At 39.8% G+C, this 17,022-nt stretch overlaps 1 protein-coding gene and 1 pseudogene across 1 annotated transcript in view; one reads left to right on the top strand and one right to left on the bottom strand.

The window, feature by feature from the left end:
• Nucleotides 1–1,652: 1,652 nt before the first annotated feature.
• WBP1L (WW domain binding protein 1 like) overlaps nt 1,653–17,022 on the top strand; it is an 81,678-nt gene continuing 66,308 nt past the window's right edge. The window contains exon 1 of the mRNA XM_077125887.1: nt 1,653–1,863. Coding sequence (XP_076982002.1) covers nt 1,774–1,863 — 90 coding nt within the window. The 5' untranslated portion in view covers nt 1,653–1,773. The remainder of the gene's footprint in view (nt 1,864–17,022) is intronic.
• On the bottom strand, nt 11,305–11,520 carry LOC143654227 (serine palmitoyltransferase small subunit A pseudogene; annotated as a pseudogene).

The raw sequence follows: 17,022 nt of genomic DNA on the forward strand, positions 1-17,022 counted from the left end.
GCATGGCAAAATCCCGTTTGCCAGATTAAATTGAAATTTCCTAATGACAATGGTACCTAGCCTTTATAGGGAGGAATTAAAACTCCTTGAGGCTAGGACAGAGGTCTTGTGCTGTGAAAATAATTTGGCCAATGCGAGTCCTCAGTTTTTACCACTTTCTCCATAGGGAGCTTAATTTATGGGATGAGGGATGGCTGAATTTCTAAGAAACTAGAGATTGCCAAAATACCTGTCATTTGTGGTGCTTGGGAAGGCAGGAAGAAAATAGAGGCAGAACTGGACATCCTTTAGCTGAGACAAAATTGATAATTCATCTTATCTTTTGCCATCATTTAAGTCAAGAACAGCTCTCTCTTGGCTCAGCTATGGGTTAGACTGGGCCAGGCTGTGAAATGCTTTGGCTGGATTTTTAAGGGGACATTGGCTGCTACAGGCATCTGTGTTCTATGCCATCAGGTCTTCATTTGTTCATTTATTTTGCCAAAATTAATTGAGCTCATGGTTGCACCCTATACAGGATGTTGTAAGGATTAAAAGAAAAATAAATTAAGACCTGGTATATAACATAAAGAGCTCCAAATTAAGTTGGAGGGGCCAGGCAGGCAGATACAGATTAGATCCACTGTGTGGTGTCATGTAAACCCAGAAGAAGAAACAAGGGGGTGCAAGCCAGCACTTTGTGAACAAAGAACTGCATGTGTAAATGTAGATCAGTGTGCTATAGCATACTGAGGATCTCAGTGTGTGGGAAAATGTAGTGGTGGAAAATGAGATAAGGAGAAGTAGGCAGAGCCCAGGTCACAAAAAGGACCATATTGAGGAGCTGGTCTGTATATTCTGTAGGTAGTAGAAGTGTAGGAGGAGAAACTGTGATATGAGAATATTTGGTTTTATATGGTACAAAAGTTGCTGTGGTGTGTTAAAAGAATTTCGAGAGGAAGGAATTGGTATTTGCATTTAGCAGGAAGATGAGAGCGTGGATTGAAGCAATGGGGAACATAAGTGGATTTTAGAGTTATTTCTGAGGTAGAAATCAATAGAATTTTGTTCCTGAAACTTGTGGTAACAAAGCACCGTTAAGACAGTGAAAGGTACTCTCTCATAGAGAATTCAAATTGACCTAAGCTGCTGCTTGGGCAGTTGGGAACCAGGAGAGAGACTGGTGCTGGAGCTGTGCTTCAAGACAAAAGTCATCATAAGATTTTGGGATTTCAGTTGTTTTTTCTCTTAGGAACGCCTGGTTATCTTGTAGAAATAATTTGTTTTTCAACATCATTTACAAAAAGCATACCTCTTCTCTTTCTTTACTAAACTCTACTACTTCCGCCACACTTAACGATCCCTGTGCCCTATCACCCTTGTCAATACAGCATATACTCTAGTGGTCCCGCCCCCTGATAGTTTCCATTTCCGCCACACTATGCGAGGTGGGGCTCACTTTACTTGGTCTTGCAGCACTCAAGATGGCCCGGCTTCCTCCTACTTTTCATTGGCTGGATCGCTCCGGCCTTTCACCTATGAGAGGAGAATTGTGATTTGACTGACATCTACTTTGGTCAATGGACGTAGGGCAGGGGTTGATGACGCGCTGGAACTGGAGAATCTCACCAGGTCTGGGAGGGTGTTTTGATTGGGGCGGGGTGGAGCAGAGCCGGAAGGAGGGGGGGAGAGTGCAACAGGAAAAGAAGGGAAGAAGGAAGAAGAGGGAAGAGGAGAGGGAGGAGGAGGAGGGTGGTGGCGGCGCCGTGGCGGAGGAGCAGGAGCAGGAGGGGGATGGAGAGGAGAAGGCTCCTGGGTGGCATGGCGCTCCTGCTCCTCCAGGCGCTGCCCAGCCCCCTGTTAGCCGGGGCTGAACCCCCGCAGGTAAGGGGGAGGGAGCGTCCGGCCAGGCTGGGGGCCTGGGGGCGTCGAGGCCTGGCTGGAGGGGACTGGAGAAAGCGTTATTGCCTGGCCTGAGGGGTCTGAAGGAGTGTTGTTGCCAGGAGTGGAGAGGGCCTTCTACTCGGTGTGGAAGACGTCTAAGGAGGAGTCCGTGTTTGGCTGAGGGATATCTGTGACGGCTTTAGTGTCAGGGAGGTGGCAGAGGCATGGTGCCAAGCAGATGAGGGTTTTTTGAGAAGGCAGTTTGGTCAGGTGGGCTGGGGTGATTGTAACTGGATCGTGGTGCTAAGCTGGGGCACGTGGGGGCGCATTCGTGTCCCCCTGTGGGGCAGGTCTTGTAGGCAGTGCAGCTGTGTATGGGGGGGGCGGGGGAGGGGGTGCCTGTGTAGGCTATTGAGCCGGACCGAGAGGGAGGAAGGGTTAAGAGGATATTTATTTCAAGCTGGACAGAGGAAAGTTCTGAGGGCATCTTGGCCTCATTTTTAACCAGGTAAGACATGGCGCTTTTGGCTGCAAGTTGTTGGAGTCAGAACTCTTGGAAGGCAGGTGAGATGAACTGGATTGGGACCCCTCAGGAGGAGAGGCACACTTGGGCTATAACAAGCTCTTTCTGTAAGGCTGGTGAGAGCAAGTCGTTAATGCTGATCTGGGCCAGCTCAGGGCTTTTGAGTAAAGGGTGGTGCTGATGCCAATATGGTCAGTAAATGGAGCACCCCAGCTTTTCTTGCTGGGTGGCTTGCTTTTTATCCGGGAAGGGAAGCTTGCTTGTGCTGATTCCAGCTCTGGCTGGCATTTCGAAACACTAATGGGAGCGTTATTCCTGGTGCCAAGTTGGGTGGGGTGCAGTAGGGGGAATCACCCCTCCTTTCCTTGCATTTGGCAAGGCTTTACCATTCTGTTTTCTTCACTTTCTGTTCCCTTGCTTCCCTTTTCAGAAAGGCATACACACAAACACAGACTGCACAGTGGCAGAGTGCTTGACCTGAGTATTGTGACCAGGAGTAGGAACAGAGTCCCAGCAAAAATACATATGTTTTCCCTAAGAGTTTACGGGCTTCTTTTTCACATATTCATCCTGTTTTGCCCATTAGTAGCTCTCTTTTTAAAAATCAACTACTTTTTTTTAATGAGGTGAAATTCACATAAAATTAGCCACTTTAAAGTGAACAATTCAGTGACATTTAGTACATTTACATTGTTATGCAACCACTGTCTCTATCTGGTTCCAAAACATTTTCCACTCCCAAAAGAAAACTCCATACCCATTAAGCAGTTGCTTCCCATTCCTCCCTTCCCCTGGGTCCTGCCAACCACCAATCTGCATTTTGTCTATGAATTTACCTCTCTGGATTGTTCATATAAGTGAATGCTACAATATGTGACCTTTTGTGTCTGGCTTATTTCACTTAGTATAATGTTTTCGAAGTTCATCCAGGTTGTAGTATGTATCAGTACTTCTTGTTTATGGCTGAGTAATATTCCACTGTATAAGCCACAGTTTGCTTAACCATTCATTCATTGAGTATTCCCTTGCTTCTCAAAATTTATTTATGTGCATCAGAAATGTCATGTTAAAGGATTAGAGCTCACTTTCTGGTCCAGTATGTTCCCTTTTCTAGGGCTGAGAGCCTTCACTTTCATTTTAGGCTTTGATGCGGCTCTGTTTCCCAGTTAAAATTACAAACCAGCAGGAGAAATATATTTCCTTTGTCTGTTAGAAAAGTTATAATCCTCAGGACTGGTAAAGTTATATGTTGGTGACAAAATATGGAATAAACTGTTGCATTAAGTATCTTTACAAGGTGGTTCCTGAAAATAACATTGCCAGAGGGTTGATTTAGGAATGTGGGAGCTTTTGTAGGGGAGCTGGCTTTCCACCACAATACTGAGGGTACTCTAGGCTTGTGGACTGCTTCACCAGAATGGAGAGCTGGAATTGATGGTTTTTGGAACTGGATCTGCTTGTTTAGTTGGCGGAAAGATGGAAAATGGCGGTTCCTCCAGGTCATGGATGCCTGGGAGGTAGTGAGAGGATGTGGAAGGGGATCTGCAATGGCATGCCCTAATTGCAATTTTGTCAATCACAGGCTGCTTTCTTATCATTTCTCTGAGCTTCCAATAATTATTTTGGGGACAAGGTGGCTTTTGTACTTTGTTCCAGTTGGATGGATGCTAGCACCGACCAGCAGCTATTATGTGGTTATAATTTCTACAGAGAAGGGAAGGTTTTTGTAATGAGTAGCCTCCCTATTCCTGACCCCCCCACCCCTACATATCCTCACCCCCTACCCCAACCCCCTCCTACACCTACAACCCCCCCACCTTTTACCTGTATCTCTCTTTGCAGTCAAGTATTAGGTATCTATAGTGAGATTTGTGTTTTGAATTTTAACCTTTGGAATGGAAGTTACTATATAATAATTAACTCTGACTCCACCACAATTTAGTCAATTTGGATTTCTGTTTTTGGCTTGTAGAAGTCAGCAAGCAAAAAAAAAAAAAAAAAAAAAATCCAGAGACCATTTTGGCATAGGACATACTTCAGGTACTCACTGTCCTTGTTTCAGCAGTGGTTCCTAGCTAACTAAATTGAGGAGGACATGCTATACTTACTCCAAAATCAAAAGTATCAGAAATATATGACATATATGTTTTCCTTTTTACTAGTTATTCATTGAGCAGTCATCCAGACCCAGGAGACTTGATCAGCCTCATTCACTTCTGTAGTTAGGAACTTAGACTTCACTCTCCTATAGGTCATTGTGACACACAGATGTGATTTCTTGACTCTTTTATAAAGAGTAAAAAAGCAGTAGAGTTTCCAAAAAGTAAGGCCTTAGCATTTGTCTCCTTCAATTAAATAGTCATTGAGATAGAGTTCCTTTCATTCTATTGTTGAAATTTTTATCAAGAAAATCTTGACTACACTATTTTTAAACATTTTTTATTGTGAAATATATATACAAAAAAGCAATAAATTTCAAAGTACATTGTAACATGTTATAGAATTGGCTATACTATTTATAAGAACATTTTAGTAGAAATGTCTTTTTCCATTTTCTGCTAATCTGAAAGCTTCAAGTTGAATACTATTTATAAGAACATTTTAGTAGAAATGTCTTTTTCCATTTTCTGCTAATCTGAAAGCTTCAAGTTGAATGGAGATCCCACTTCCTGCCTTTTTTCCATAGTATACCATTTGACCCCTTTCCCCCCAATTTTATTCACCCCCATTGCCCCAGCTTTCAGTTTAGAAGCCCTCTGCCATTCCTGTATCTTATGAATGATACTTTCAGTGTAATTACCATCATCCTTCTTGTAGAATAGTAGGATGAGACTTCCAGACTTCCATTTTCTTAGTTAGTTTTATTTACCAGTGTGCATTTGTCTAAAATCACCTTGGGATGTTAATGGTTTCTGAGAAATTCAGCAAGCTTTTCCTGAAGTATCTATTCTTTGCTACAGAATAGATATTGCTAGGCACTGGGAACTCTGAAATGAGAATCCCTATCCTCAAGTAACTCATCTTCTGAGATGGGCAGATAACATAGGCAATGAATTGTAATCTAGAGGGACAAGTGGTGTAATGGCAGTGCAAACAAAGGATAGTGGGAGCATTGGATTCTGCTAGGGTGATGGGAAGGTGGGGATTTAGGGAAAGTTTCATAGAGGAAGAGGTATTTGGACTAGACTTTGAAGGTAGATAAGATAAATAGGATATATATGAATCAGAAAGGGGAAAAGTCTGTTTCATTGTGGAAAAGTGAAAATAGTTTATGTTTGGAGGTGGCACTTAGTCTGTGGCTGAAGCTTCGTGTGTAGGTATGTACAGGAGTCAGAAGGTGGATGAGATTTGATTGGTAGATGGAGATCAGATTTTAAGGAGGCCTTTGATCCATTTGTCTAAGGCAGTGCTGACAGTAGTACTTTCTGTGATGTTGGAAATGAACCATATCTGCACTGTCCAATTCAGTAGCCATTAGCAATATGTGGCTATTGAGTGAATACTTGAAATATAACTAGTGTAACCAGGGAACTGAATTTTAATATTTTTGTGTGTGTGTCAACTTCATTGAGGTATAATTTACCTACTGTAAAACTTACCCTTTTAAAGTTTGGAATTGTTGGGTCAAACTATAACTCTGTGTAACTTTTGAGGACCTGCCAATCTGTTCTCCAAAGTAGAATGATATTTAATTTTAATGAATTTAAATTAAGTAACTTTGTGGCTAATGGCTGTGTATTATTGGATGACTTTCCAGCTGTAGGGGTGGGCTGCAGTCATGGGCTCTTGGGACAGACTGCTTATGTTCCAAACCTGTCTGTTCCACTTACTGCCCTTGAGTAAGTTCCTTAACCTCTTTGTACCTAATTTCCCATCCATAAAATGGGAATAATGAAACTATGAACTTCAAGGGGTTGTTAGGTTAAAAGACCTAGTATATATAGAACTCTTGGAATATGCTTAATGATATAAATTTAATAATACTAATCTGCTGTTATTATTGGTTGATCCTCAGAGTGCCATTGTGATGGGTAAGTTAGGGTCAACTACAAACTAAATTCAGAAACCAAGGTTTGGGGAGTTTAAAAGTGACTTCCTTGATTCTCTTCTGTTTCTGAGATTAGGTTTGTCCCTGTTGTCTTTTAGCTACATGAATAACTTTTCATGGTGAACCTTTGTGTTTAGAGCAGTGGTTCTCAACCAGGAACAATTTTTGTGACCATCCTCCCCACCCCACCCCAGTCCCAGACATTTACCAGTGTCTGAAAACATTTTTGGTTGTCACACCTGGGGACTGCTACTGGCATCTAGTGTGGGTGGAGGCCAGGGAGCTGCTCAGTATCCTACAAAACACAGGACATCCCTCTACAACAAAGAATTGCCTTGCTCCAAATGTTGGTAGTGCTGACGTAGAGAAACTGCTATATATTTTGAGGGCAGACTTCCTGTGAAGAGAGAATATAGTAATGTAAAGTATATGAAATAAACTGACAACAAGTTTCAGAGGGACCCTTTAAAGCTTTGCTATTCTGAATCTCAGTTATTCTCAGATTTGTTGATGTGTAGTTACCAGTCAGCTCTGCTTTGTTGGCCAACATGAAATATTTTGAAAAAGGCAAATTTTTTAGTCTGTGGTTCAGTAAGCAGGTGATTCTCCCTTATTCACCCAATCTTGAACTTTCTTCCCTCTACTTTGTTCTGCTCTGTGGTTTTATTTTAAAAACATGATATGTTTCCCTCCCAATGAAAGCCTGATGGCCAACTACTTTCTTTTCTCAGCGTTCTTTGTGGTCCCATAACCAATCTGAAGTGAGTCATGTTCTTAGAACTTTTTCCTTTCCCTTTTCCAAGTCTTGGCTCTACTTTCTTCTTTGGTCTCATGAACATTAGTTTGTTCCTATGTACACGTAGGCTGCAGAAACCATTAAATAGTCTCAGGTTCTGCCATGACAGAAGCTGAATGTCCTGGATCTCAGGGTGGCTATGTCTAGAGGAGAGCCCTCTTTTCCAAGCCCCCCAGGATGCAACTCACCAGTGGTATTTAATACCAGCACACAACTCTTTCGGGATGCTGTGGGTATCTTGTATGGCTTTGGATTAAAAATGCCAATTGCGTTTTGAATCTTTGACCATCTATATGACTGAGAGGGTCTCTTCCATTCCTGCCTTGAGTTGTTAGAACAAACACTCAAGGGGTCATCAGGAGCCAGGTGATGTAATGACGTGGATTCTGTGGGTTCATCCCCAGTCGTGGGCACTATTGGAGCCACTAATCCCACGTAACTTGCACAACAAGTAAGAGTAGCCACAGAGTAGCTACTGACAAAGGGCCATGCTGGCAGTCTCAGTGACCTGCCTCCTCCGTGACATACAACACACAGGCACCTTTTGGACCATCCTTTTCAGCTCCACTAGGTGGAACAAAGTCTGGCTTAAAAACTGCATGCCATGTGGAAACCACAAAGAAATACAGATAAATCCAGAATGTTGCAAGCTGGGAGGTCAGGGAAGGGAAAAGTCTCATCCTATTTGAATTCTGTGGCTTCTTAATGCAATTCTGGGCTTTCCAAATGTGGCAATTAAAGTAGGTTGTCCTCTTAGAATTGAAGATCACCATCCTTGCATAGACTGGATGTTTGGGATACACCCTCTTACTCAGTTTTTATTGATTTTTCCATAGCTTTGATTTATGTACATATGATTTTCCTCTTTCCACCGTCTCTTCTCTGGGAAGACCAATGAGCTGTTTTTCTCCTGTAACTGGTACCATCATTGTCCTCATAGTGCCGAGTCTAAGTTTTGACTTAAGCGCTCAGGTGTTTTGAAGAATTACTTCTTTTAGAAGAGATAAAAGTAAGTCAGTAGTTGCAAGAATAATTTTGGTATTGGAAGGGTGGATCCATGAATGAAGAGTTATAAAATCATATCTGTTTTGATTTTTAAATATCAAGCAAGATGAATCTTACATTGTAATACCATTTTATTGCACATTCTTTCAAATTAGAGGCTTGGGTTCCTGGAGAAAACATTTATGTTTTTCAAAATTCTACATGCTGCTTTTTCATTCACTACTTCCTAATTTATCTTCCTCTAAAATTCCACCTGGCAATTTCATTCCAGTTGTATTAAAAACCAACCAAACAGAAACAACCGAAAAACAAAAGCATATCTAGCTTAGTCTTTTTTTTTTTGCATGGGCAGGCACTGGGCATCAAACGCGGGTCTCTGGCACGGCAGGCAAGAACTCTGCCTGCTGAGCCACCATGGTCTGCCAGCTTAGTCTTTTGATTTGATCTAAGTGTTTTTCTTTTAGTGGTTCATTTGGGAGAGGAAATTAATATATGGCTCTCTACACTGAGATGTTTGAGTATTGTAGCTCTTTGAGCCTTGAGTGTAGACTTGAAAAAATGTGAGGACTTCATCCTGGGTACTTCTTTCTAGGGCCACTTATCTCTAAATCTGAAAATCCCCTTGCCACAGTTGCCCAGGAAGGGAGCAGAAAATCTGTTCTACTGTGATTTGGCACTAGTCTACTATAGTTGTCTCCATTTCCCCCTTTTCAAATCGAATGCTTCATTTCTTTGAGTATTAAGGTAACTTTTACCTTTTTTAGTTATACAAAAATGACACATGCTGACAACAATGGTAAATAATACAGAAACCTAAAAATGTTTAGAGTAAGAAGTGAAAGTTCTATGGTGTGTGTATTTTTCCTGTTTTTTCTGTTCTGTATATATCAATGTGAAATTGTTGGTGTAGATGGGGCTCTTTATTTTCTTTCTTTTTTTCTTTTTAGAGAAGGTGTAGGTTCATAGAAAAATCATATAGAAAGTGCAGAGTCCCCAAATATTCCCCGACACACATGGTTTTCTCCAGTATTAACGTTTGGCTTTAGTTTTATACTTTATTACATCTGTTGAAACAAAATTACAATTATACTATTAGCAGTAGTCCATAGTTCACATTCACTCCTTGTTTCTTGTACAGTTTTGTAAGTTTTATAAAAAAAATTTATTTTGGTAACTATGCCAGTTTGAAGGTATTATGTATCCCAGAAAAGCCATGTTTTAATCTTGATCCAATCTTGTGGAGGCAGCCTTTTCTTTTAATCCTGATTCAGTACTGTAAGTTGGAATCTTTTGATTAGATTACCTTCCCGTTGTCGGTGTGATATTTGAGTAGATGGAGATGTGACTCCACCCACTCCAGGTGGATCTTGATTAGTTTTCTGGAATCATTTAAAAGAGGAAACATTTTGGAGAGAGCCAGAAACGACAGAAACCTTAGAGCTGACAAAGGGAGAGCCGACAGAAACTTCAGAGCAGAGCTGACACAGATGCTGAAATTTGGAGAACAGAGACACAGATATTTGGAGATGCTTGGAGCCCAGTAAACATCACCATGAGATGTTAAGCAAGCCAGAACCTGGAGAGAGCCAAGGGATGCCAAGAGATGAAAGCCAGCCCCTGAGAAGCAAAGTGAGGAACCACCACAGGAACAGGGGCTGGAAGCAGTGGAACCCAGGAGCAAGGGACCACCATGCCTTCCCAGCTGGCAGAGATGTTCCAGATGCATCAGCCTTTCTTGAATTAAGGTGTCTTTCCCTGGATGCCTTAGTTTGGATATTTCCATAGGCTTAGAACTGTAAGCTTGTAACTTATTAAATTCCCTTTATAAAAGTCATTCCATTTCTGGTATTGCATTCTGGCAGCTAACAAACCAGAACAGTAACATATACACAAGCTAAAATTTCCCATTTTAACCACTTTCATATATACATTCAGTGATGTTACATTGCATTTACAATGTGTTACAAACAGAATAATTTATATGTAGTATTTTGCAGCATGTTCTTTTTTTTTTTGCCTTATTGTAAAGTTCTTCCATATCACTATATGTACCTTTAATTATTTAAAAAAATTTTTCTCTTTGAATTTAATGAGTTTACATTTAAAAAATTAGACAACATTTTACATTTAAGGAATACAAATCTTAAAAAGAAGAATGTGAAGAATGAGAGGATTTTTAACCTATTTTACACTTCATTTTGCTACAGTTTTTAACTACAGTTCATCTCATCATATATTATTCCAATGTGTAAATGCATTTTTACAGCACCTGTTACAATCATGAAACTAAATTTAAGAAAGTACATTGTTAATAGTGGCCCTCAGAGGAAACTGACTTATCTTCTGTTAAAAACTCTATGGCACTTAAGCATTAAATAATATGCTACTTAACGAGTTGTATTTTCTGGAAATAAGTCCTCAAAATAATTAAATATTTAAAAGGTGAAATGCCTTTATGGTGACTTTAGCAGGCTCTTTACTTTTTCATTCTTAAGAAGTTCTTTGTTTTGATGGTTTCAGAGCAAAAGCTGTTAGAGCAGAGCCTAGATAACTAAAACTGTACTCCTAAGTTCAGACTTACAGATAAGTCTTTTGTAGGCAGTGCTTAATAAAATATCCTCTCACCCCAAATCTTATATTGTTTCCTATGAAACTTTGGTCAAGAAATATATCCAGGCAGGTGTATATGTTATACAATAGCAAGAGTAGTAAAGCCAAACTAATGACTTTGGGTTTTAAAAATAGAAGCAATTAAAATGTACTCAAAGTTACATTATGAAAGCTTTTACAGTGTAATATTGAAAGTCACAAAGGTTAAGAAAATACTGAATCAAAGTACAAATGACTACAGTGTTAAAATAGACAAAAATACAAGCGCCTCTTTTAAAATAAAGAATACAACAACACGAGTCAGGATTGTTTTCTTAGTCTGCTCATGAATTTTAGTCTTGAGTAAGATTGGTTTTGTTGACATCTGTTAGGGCTTCTTTATGACATCTGATGAAGTCTCATTCCATCTTCGGAGGTTGGTTCTTCCCTTAGGAACTCTGGATCCTGGTCATATTTTGGTCATTGTGCAAGTTTGAGGTAGTGCAATATTGCCATGATGTGCTGAGGCATGAAGACATATCCCATGTACAGTGCCATCCCCACACCACTGTGGACACCAGTGTGGAATTGAACACAGGTTTAATTCCCAGGGCTTAGCATGTAGCGCACCTTGACAAGCAGTTACTGGTAGTAGAACTAGAGCATTTGCTTCCAGGCCTGCACCAGCACCATCCCTGCCACGCGTCACTCACGATGCAGCTGACTGTCAGTCTACCTTTGATTATTTTTAACTGACCACCTGGTGGTATTTTAAGCTGTAATTTATTTAACCAGTCCTCCATAGATGAACATATGTTTTTACCAAGTTTTTGCCATTTCAATCATGCCATGGTGAACATTGTTTTTACTTATTTCTTTGTGCAATTGATTTGGGGATTGCAGGTTTGGGTTATAGGGTATGTATATTTAACATTTAGGATAGATTGTGCCAAGTTGCTCTCCAGTGTGGTTGTATCAGTTTACATTCCTACCGATAGGGTATGAAAGGGCTCGTTTCCCCACCCAGGAATAAGCAAAACTTTGTCACCTACACCTCCAATTTATCCTTGAAGATGCACCTTGGGCACATTTTTTTTAATGCAATTTTATTGAGATATATTCACGCACCATATAATCCACCCCAGGTATACAATCAGTCACTCACAGTATCATCACATGGGTGTGCATTCATCGCCACAATTAAAGAACATTTTCATTACTCCAAAAAAGAAAAAGAAAACCCAAGACATCCAATACCCCTTATCCCCCTGTTACTATTTTTTTTAACAATTTTATTTATACACCATATAATCCATCCTAAGTGTATGATCATTGGCTCTTGGTTTAATCACATAGTTATGCATTCACCTCTACAGTTAATATGAGAACATTATTATTTCTTCCGAAGGAAAAAAATCCCATACCCCTTATATCCCCCCATTATTGACATTTAGTTTTGGTATAGTGCCTTTGTTACAATTAATGTAAGAACATTACAATGTTACTGTTTAACAATAGCCCCTAGTTTATATTAATTGTATTTTTCCCATATTCCACCCTATTATTAGCACTTTGTAATAGTGACGTTTGTTCTAATTCAAGTAAGAACATTCTTATAGTTATACAATCAATACCATTACTGTCCACCCTAGGTTTTGCTAAGTTATACCACCCAGTTTTTATTCTCTAGCTTTCCTTCTTGGTGACATACATGATTCTAGCTTTCCTCTTTCAACCATGCTCACACTTATCTTTGCTAATTAGACTTACAGTATTGTGCTAGTATCGCATAGTATTGTGCTATCTATTTCTGAAACTTTAAAGTCAGTTTCATTGAATATTCTGTACTCCTTAAGCATCAATTTCCTGACCCCTGCCTTCTTTCTATCTCCTGGTAACCCATGCTTTCTACTTTAACTCTCAGAGTTTGCTTATAATTCATATCAGTGAGACCATACAATATTTGTCCTTTTGTTTCTGGCTTATTTCACTCAACATAATGTCCTCAAGCTTCATCACATCGTTGCATGCCTCACTACTTCATTTCCTTTCTGCAGCCACACAATATTCCATCGTATGTATACACCACAGTTTTCCCTTCCACTCATCAGTTGCTGAACCATTGGTCCGCCTCCATCCATACCTCAGGAAAATTCTGATTTACTTCCTCAAAAGCCTTGTCTGCTGAGCTTCTCCACTCCACCCTATTTGCAAACATTCCTCTTTGCTGTGGAGTAAGAATCATCCTAGGACAGTGAGCCCATGGCTAGAGAAGGGTAGGAATACCTGCCCAAGGACTGAGGGAAGGGGTCAGGCAGGTGGCCTGAATCTGTTGGCCACCTGCTCTGTGGTACACAAGACTGACCCACCTTCCCTTCGTGATGGTTATCTCAGAAGTAGGAACACTTGGAAGTAGTAGAGCACACAGCACAGCACTTAAGGTGCTTAATCTGAATCCTAGCTCTCTTCTCACTGTCTACATAACCGTGGGCTAGTTAACCAAGTTTCCTCATCTACAAAATAGGGATTATAGTACCTGCATTATAGGATTATTATGAGGCCTTATTGAGTTAATACTTAAAAAAGCATTTGGAACAATGATTGGCACATAGTAAACATGTGATAAATATTAGCCTCTGATATCATTATCTTTTTTTCTTTTTTCTTTAAGCTTTGGAGAAGCTTTGAGGCTTCATTATCCCCTGACCTAAGGTCCGTTCCAGTAGGGGAAGTTTTTGGTTAACTCCTAGTCCAAAAGGCCTGTGAATCATATTGTCTCGTTAGCCTCAATGATAGGAGGAGGGATACTTTTTCAGCAATTGTTTTCTAATAACAAAGTGTGAAATAATCTATTCTTAGAGCAAGTGAATTAGAATGTACACGGTCACTCCTATTTGTACATCCTTGCATTCTCTTGAGTGAGGAAGAGTGGTGGGGTTGCCATCAACAAGGAAGTGCGAGCACAGTTGTCCCAGATGTTGGCCTGTTGCATGTCTTGAATGTCTTGCATTCTGACCACAGTGCTAAACCACATTCAGATGTGTCTGCTGCACTCGGTGTAGTGTGCTGAGGTGAGGGGGTGTCCTGGGGCTTCTTGACGCCTATCCCAGCCTCCATTGGCACTTCTTTTCAGGTAAGACTGGCTCCTGAGGCTTTTTTATTTTAATAGCAGCTTTAATGAAATATAATACACATACTATAAAATTCAACATTTTAAAGTATATAGTTCCCTTGTATTTTTATTTTTTAAGTATATTCACAAGTGATGCAGCCATTACATCACCACTGATTCTAGAACATTTCTATCACCCCAGAGAGAACCCCACACCTGTTAGCATTCATTCCCTACTCCCTCCTTCCCCCAGTGGCAACCACTAATCTACTTTCTGCTGTATGAATTTGCCTATTTTGAACATTTCACATAAATGGAATCATATACTGTGTGACCTTTTTTCACTGGCTTCTTTTACTTAGCATAATGTTTTCAAGGTTCATTCAAGTTGTAGCATGTATCAGTACTTTATTCCTTTTCATGACTGAATACTGTTCCATTTTATGAATATATTATTTATCCATTCATTAATTGACAGACATTTGGGCTGTTTCCACTTTTTTGGCTGTTAGGAATAATGTTACTATTAAAAAAATTAAAAAATTCTCCTTCATATATATCTAGGAGTGGAATTTCTGGGTCTCATGGTAACTCTATGGTAAACATTTTGAAGAACTGCCAGACTGTTTTCCAAAGCAGCTACACCAGTTTACATTCCCATAATGTATGAATTTCACTTTCTCTAGGTCTTTGCCAACACTTGTTATTATCTGTCTTTATATGTACATCCATCCTAGTAGATGTGAAGTGGTATCTTATTGTGGTTTTTATTTGCATTTCCCTAGCAACATGATGTTGAGCATCTTTTCATGTGTTTATTGGCCATTTATAGATCTTCTTGGGAGAAATATCTATTCAGTCCTTTGCCTATTTTTTAAAAGTTAATTAAAAATTTTAAAAAAGAAATACAACAACAAACACAAACATTCTTAATTTATGATCATTTCGTTCTACATATATAATCAATAATTCACAATATCATCACATAGTTGCATGTTCATCATCATGATCATTTCTTAGAACATTTGCATCAATTCAGAAAAAGAGATAAAAAGACAACAGAAAAAAATTCGTACATACCCTTTACCCCTCCCTTTCATTGGTCACTAGCATTTCAATCTAAATTTATTTTAACATTTGTTTCCCCATTATTTATTTTTATTCCATATGTTTTACTTGTCTGTTGATAAGGTAGATAAAAGGAGCATCAGACACAAGGTTTTCACAATCACACAGTCACATTGTCTATATCATTATACAATCATCTTCAAGAAACATGGCTACTGGAACACAGCTCTACATTTTCCCTCCAGCCTCTCTGTTATGCCTTAACTAAAAAGGTGGTATCTATTTAATGTGTAAAAATAACCTCCAGGATAACCTCTTGACTGTGTTTGGAATCTCTCAGCCATTGACACTTTATTTTGTCTCATTTTGCCCTTCCCCCTTTTGGTCGAGAAGGTTTTCTCAATCCCTTGATGCTGAGTCTCAGCTCACTCTAGGATTTCTGTCCCACATTGCCAGGAAGGTCCACATCCCTGGGAGTCATGTCCGACATAGACGGGGGAGGGTGGTGAGTTTGCTTGTTGTGTTGGCTGGAGAGAGAGGTTACATCTGAGCAACAAAAGAGGTTCTCTTGGGAGTGACTCTTAGGCCTAATTTTTTTTTTTTTTTAATTTTAGATCAATTTTATTGAGGTATAATTTACATAGAGTAAATGCACCTGTCTCAAGTGTTCAGCTTGATGCATTTTTTTTAACTTTTTTTATTAATTAAAAAAATTAACAAACAAAACATTAAGAGATCATTCCATTCTACATATACAGTCGGTAACTCTTAATATCATCACATAGTTGCATATTCATCATTTCTTAGAACATTTGCGTCAATTTAGAAAAAGAAATAAAAAGACAACAGAAAAAGAAATAAAATGATAACAGAGAAAAAAAAATTATACATACCATACCCCTTACCCCTCGCTTTCATTTACCACTAGCATTTCAATCTAAATTTATTTTAACATTTGTTCTCGCTATTATTTATTTTTATTCCATATGTTCTACTCTTCTGCTGATATAGTAGCTAAAAGGAGCATCAGACACAAGGTTTTCACATTTGCAGAGTCTCATTGTGAAAGCTATATCATTGTTCAATCATCATCAAGAAACATGGCTACTGGAACACAGCTCTACATTTTCAGGCAGTTCCCTCCAGCCTCTCTGCTTCATCTTGAACAACAAGGTGATATCTACTTAATGCATAAGAATAACCTCCAGGATAACCTCTCAACTCTGTTTGGAATCTCTCAGCCATTGACACTTAGTCTCATTTCACTCTTCTCCCTTTGGTCGAGAAGGTTCTCTCAATCCCTTGATGTTAATTCTCAGCTCATTCTAGGGTTTTTCTCAGTCCCTTGATGCTGAGTCTCAGCTCATTCCAGGATCTCTGTCCCACGTTGCCAGGAAGGTCCACACCCCTGGGAGTCATGTCCCACGCAGAGAGGGGAAGGGTGGTGAGACTGCTTGTTGTGTTGGCTGGAGAGAGAGGCCAAGATATCTGTCCCACGTTTCCAGGAAGGTCCACACCCCTGGGAGTCATGTCCCATGTAGAGAGGGGTAGGGTGGTGAGACTGCTTGTTGTGTTGGCTGGAGAGAGGGGCCACATCTGAGCAGCAAAAGAGGCTCTCTTGGGGGTGACTCTTAGGCCTAAATTTCAAGTAGACTTGACCTATCCTTTGCAGGGTTAAGTTTCATATGAATAAACCCCAAGACTGGGGGCTCTGCCTGTAGCTTTGGTTGTCCACACTGCTTGTGAGAATATCAGGAATTCAACTTGGGGAAGTTGAATTTCTCCCCATTCTCACCATTCCCTGAAGGGGGCTTGCAAATACTTTTCCAGTCACTGATCAAATCACTCTGGGATTCATCGGGGCATCACTCTGGACAAACCAACAAAATCTCATGTGCTACCTGAGATTCCAAGTACTTATGACATTCAATCAAACTATCTACATGTGTTATATTAGGAAATGCTCTTGTCAAAATATAAATTTTGTAACAAATAAACATTTTTTCCTTTTGTCTCAC

The sequence above is a fragment of the Tamandua tetradactyla genome, chromosome 13 (assembly GCF_023851605.1).
Source record: "Tamandua tetradactyla isolate mTamTet1 chromosome 13, mTamTet1.pri, whole genome shotgun sequence".
Taxonomy (NCBI): domain Eukaryota; kingdom Metazoa; phylum Chordata; class Mammalia; order Pilosa; family Myrmecophagidae; genus Tamandua; species Tamandua tetradactyla.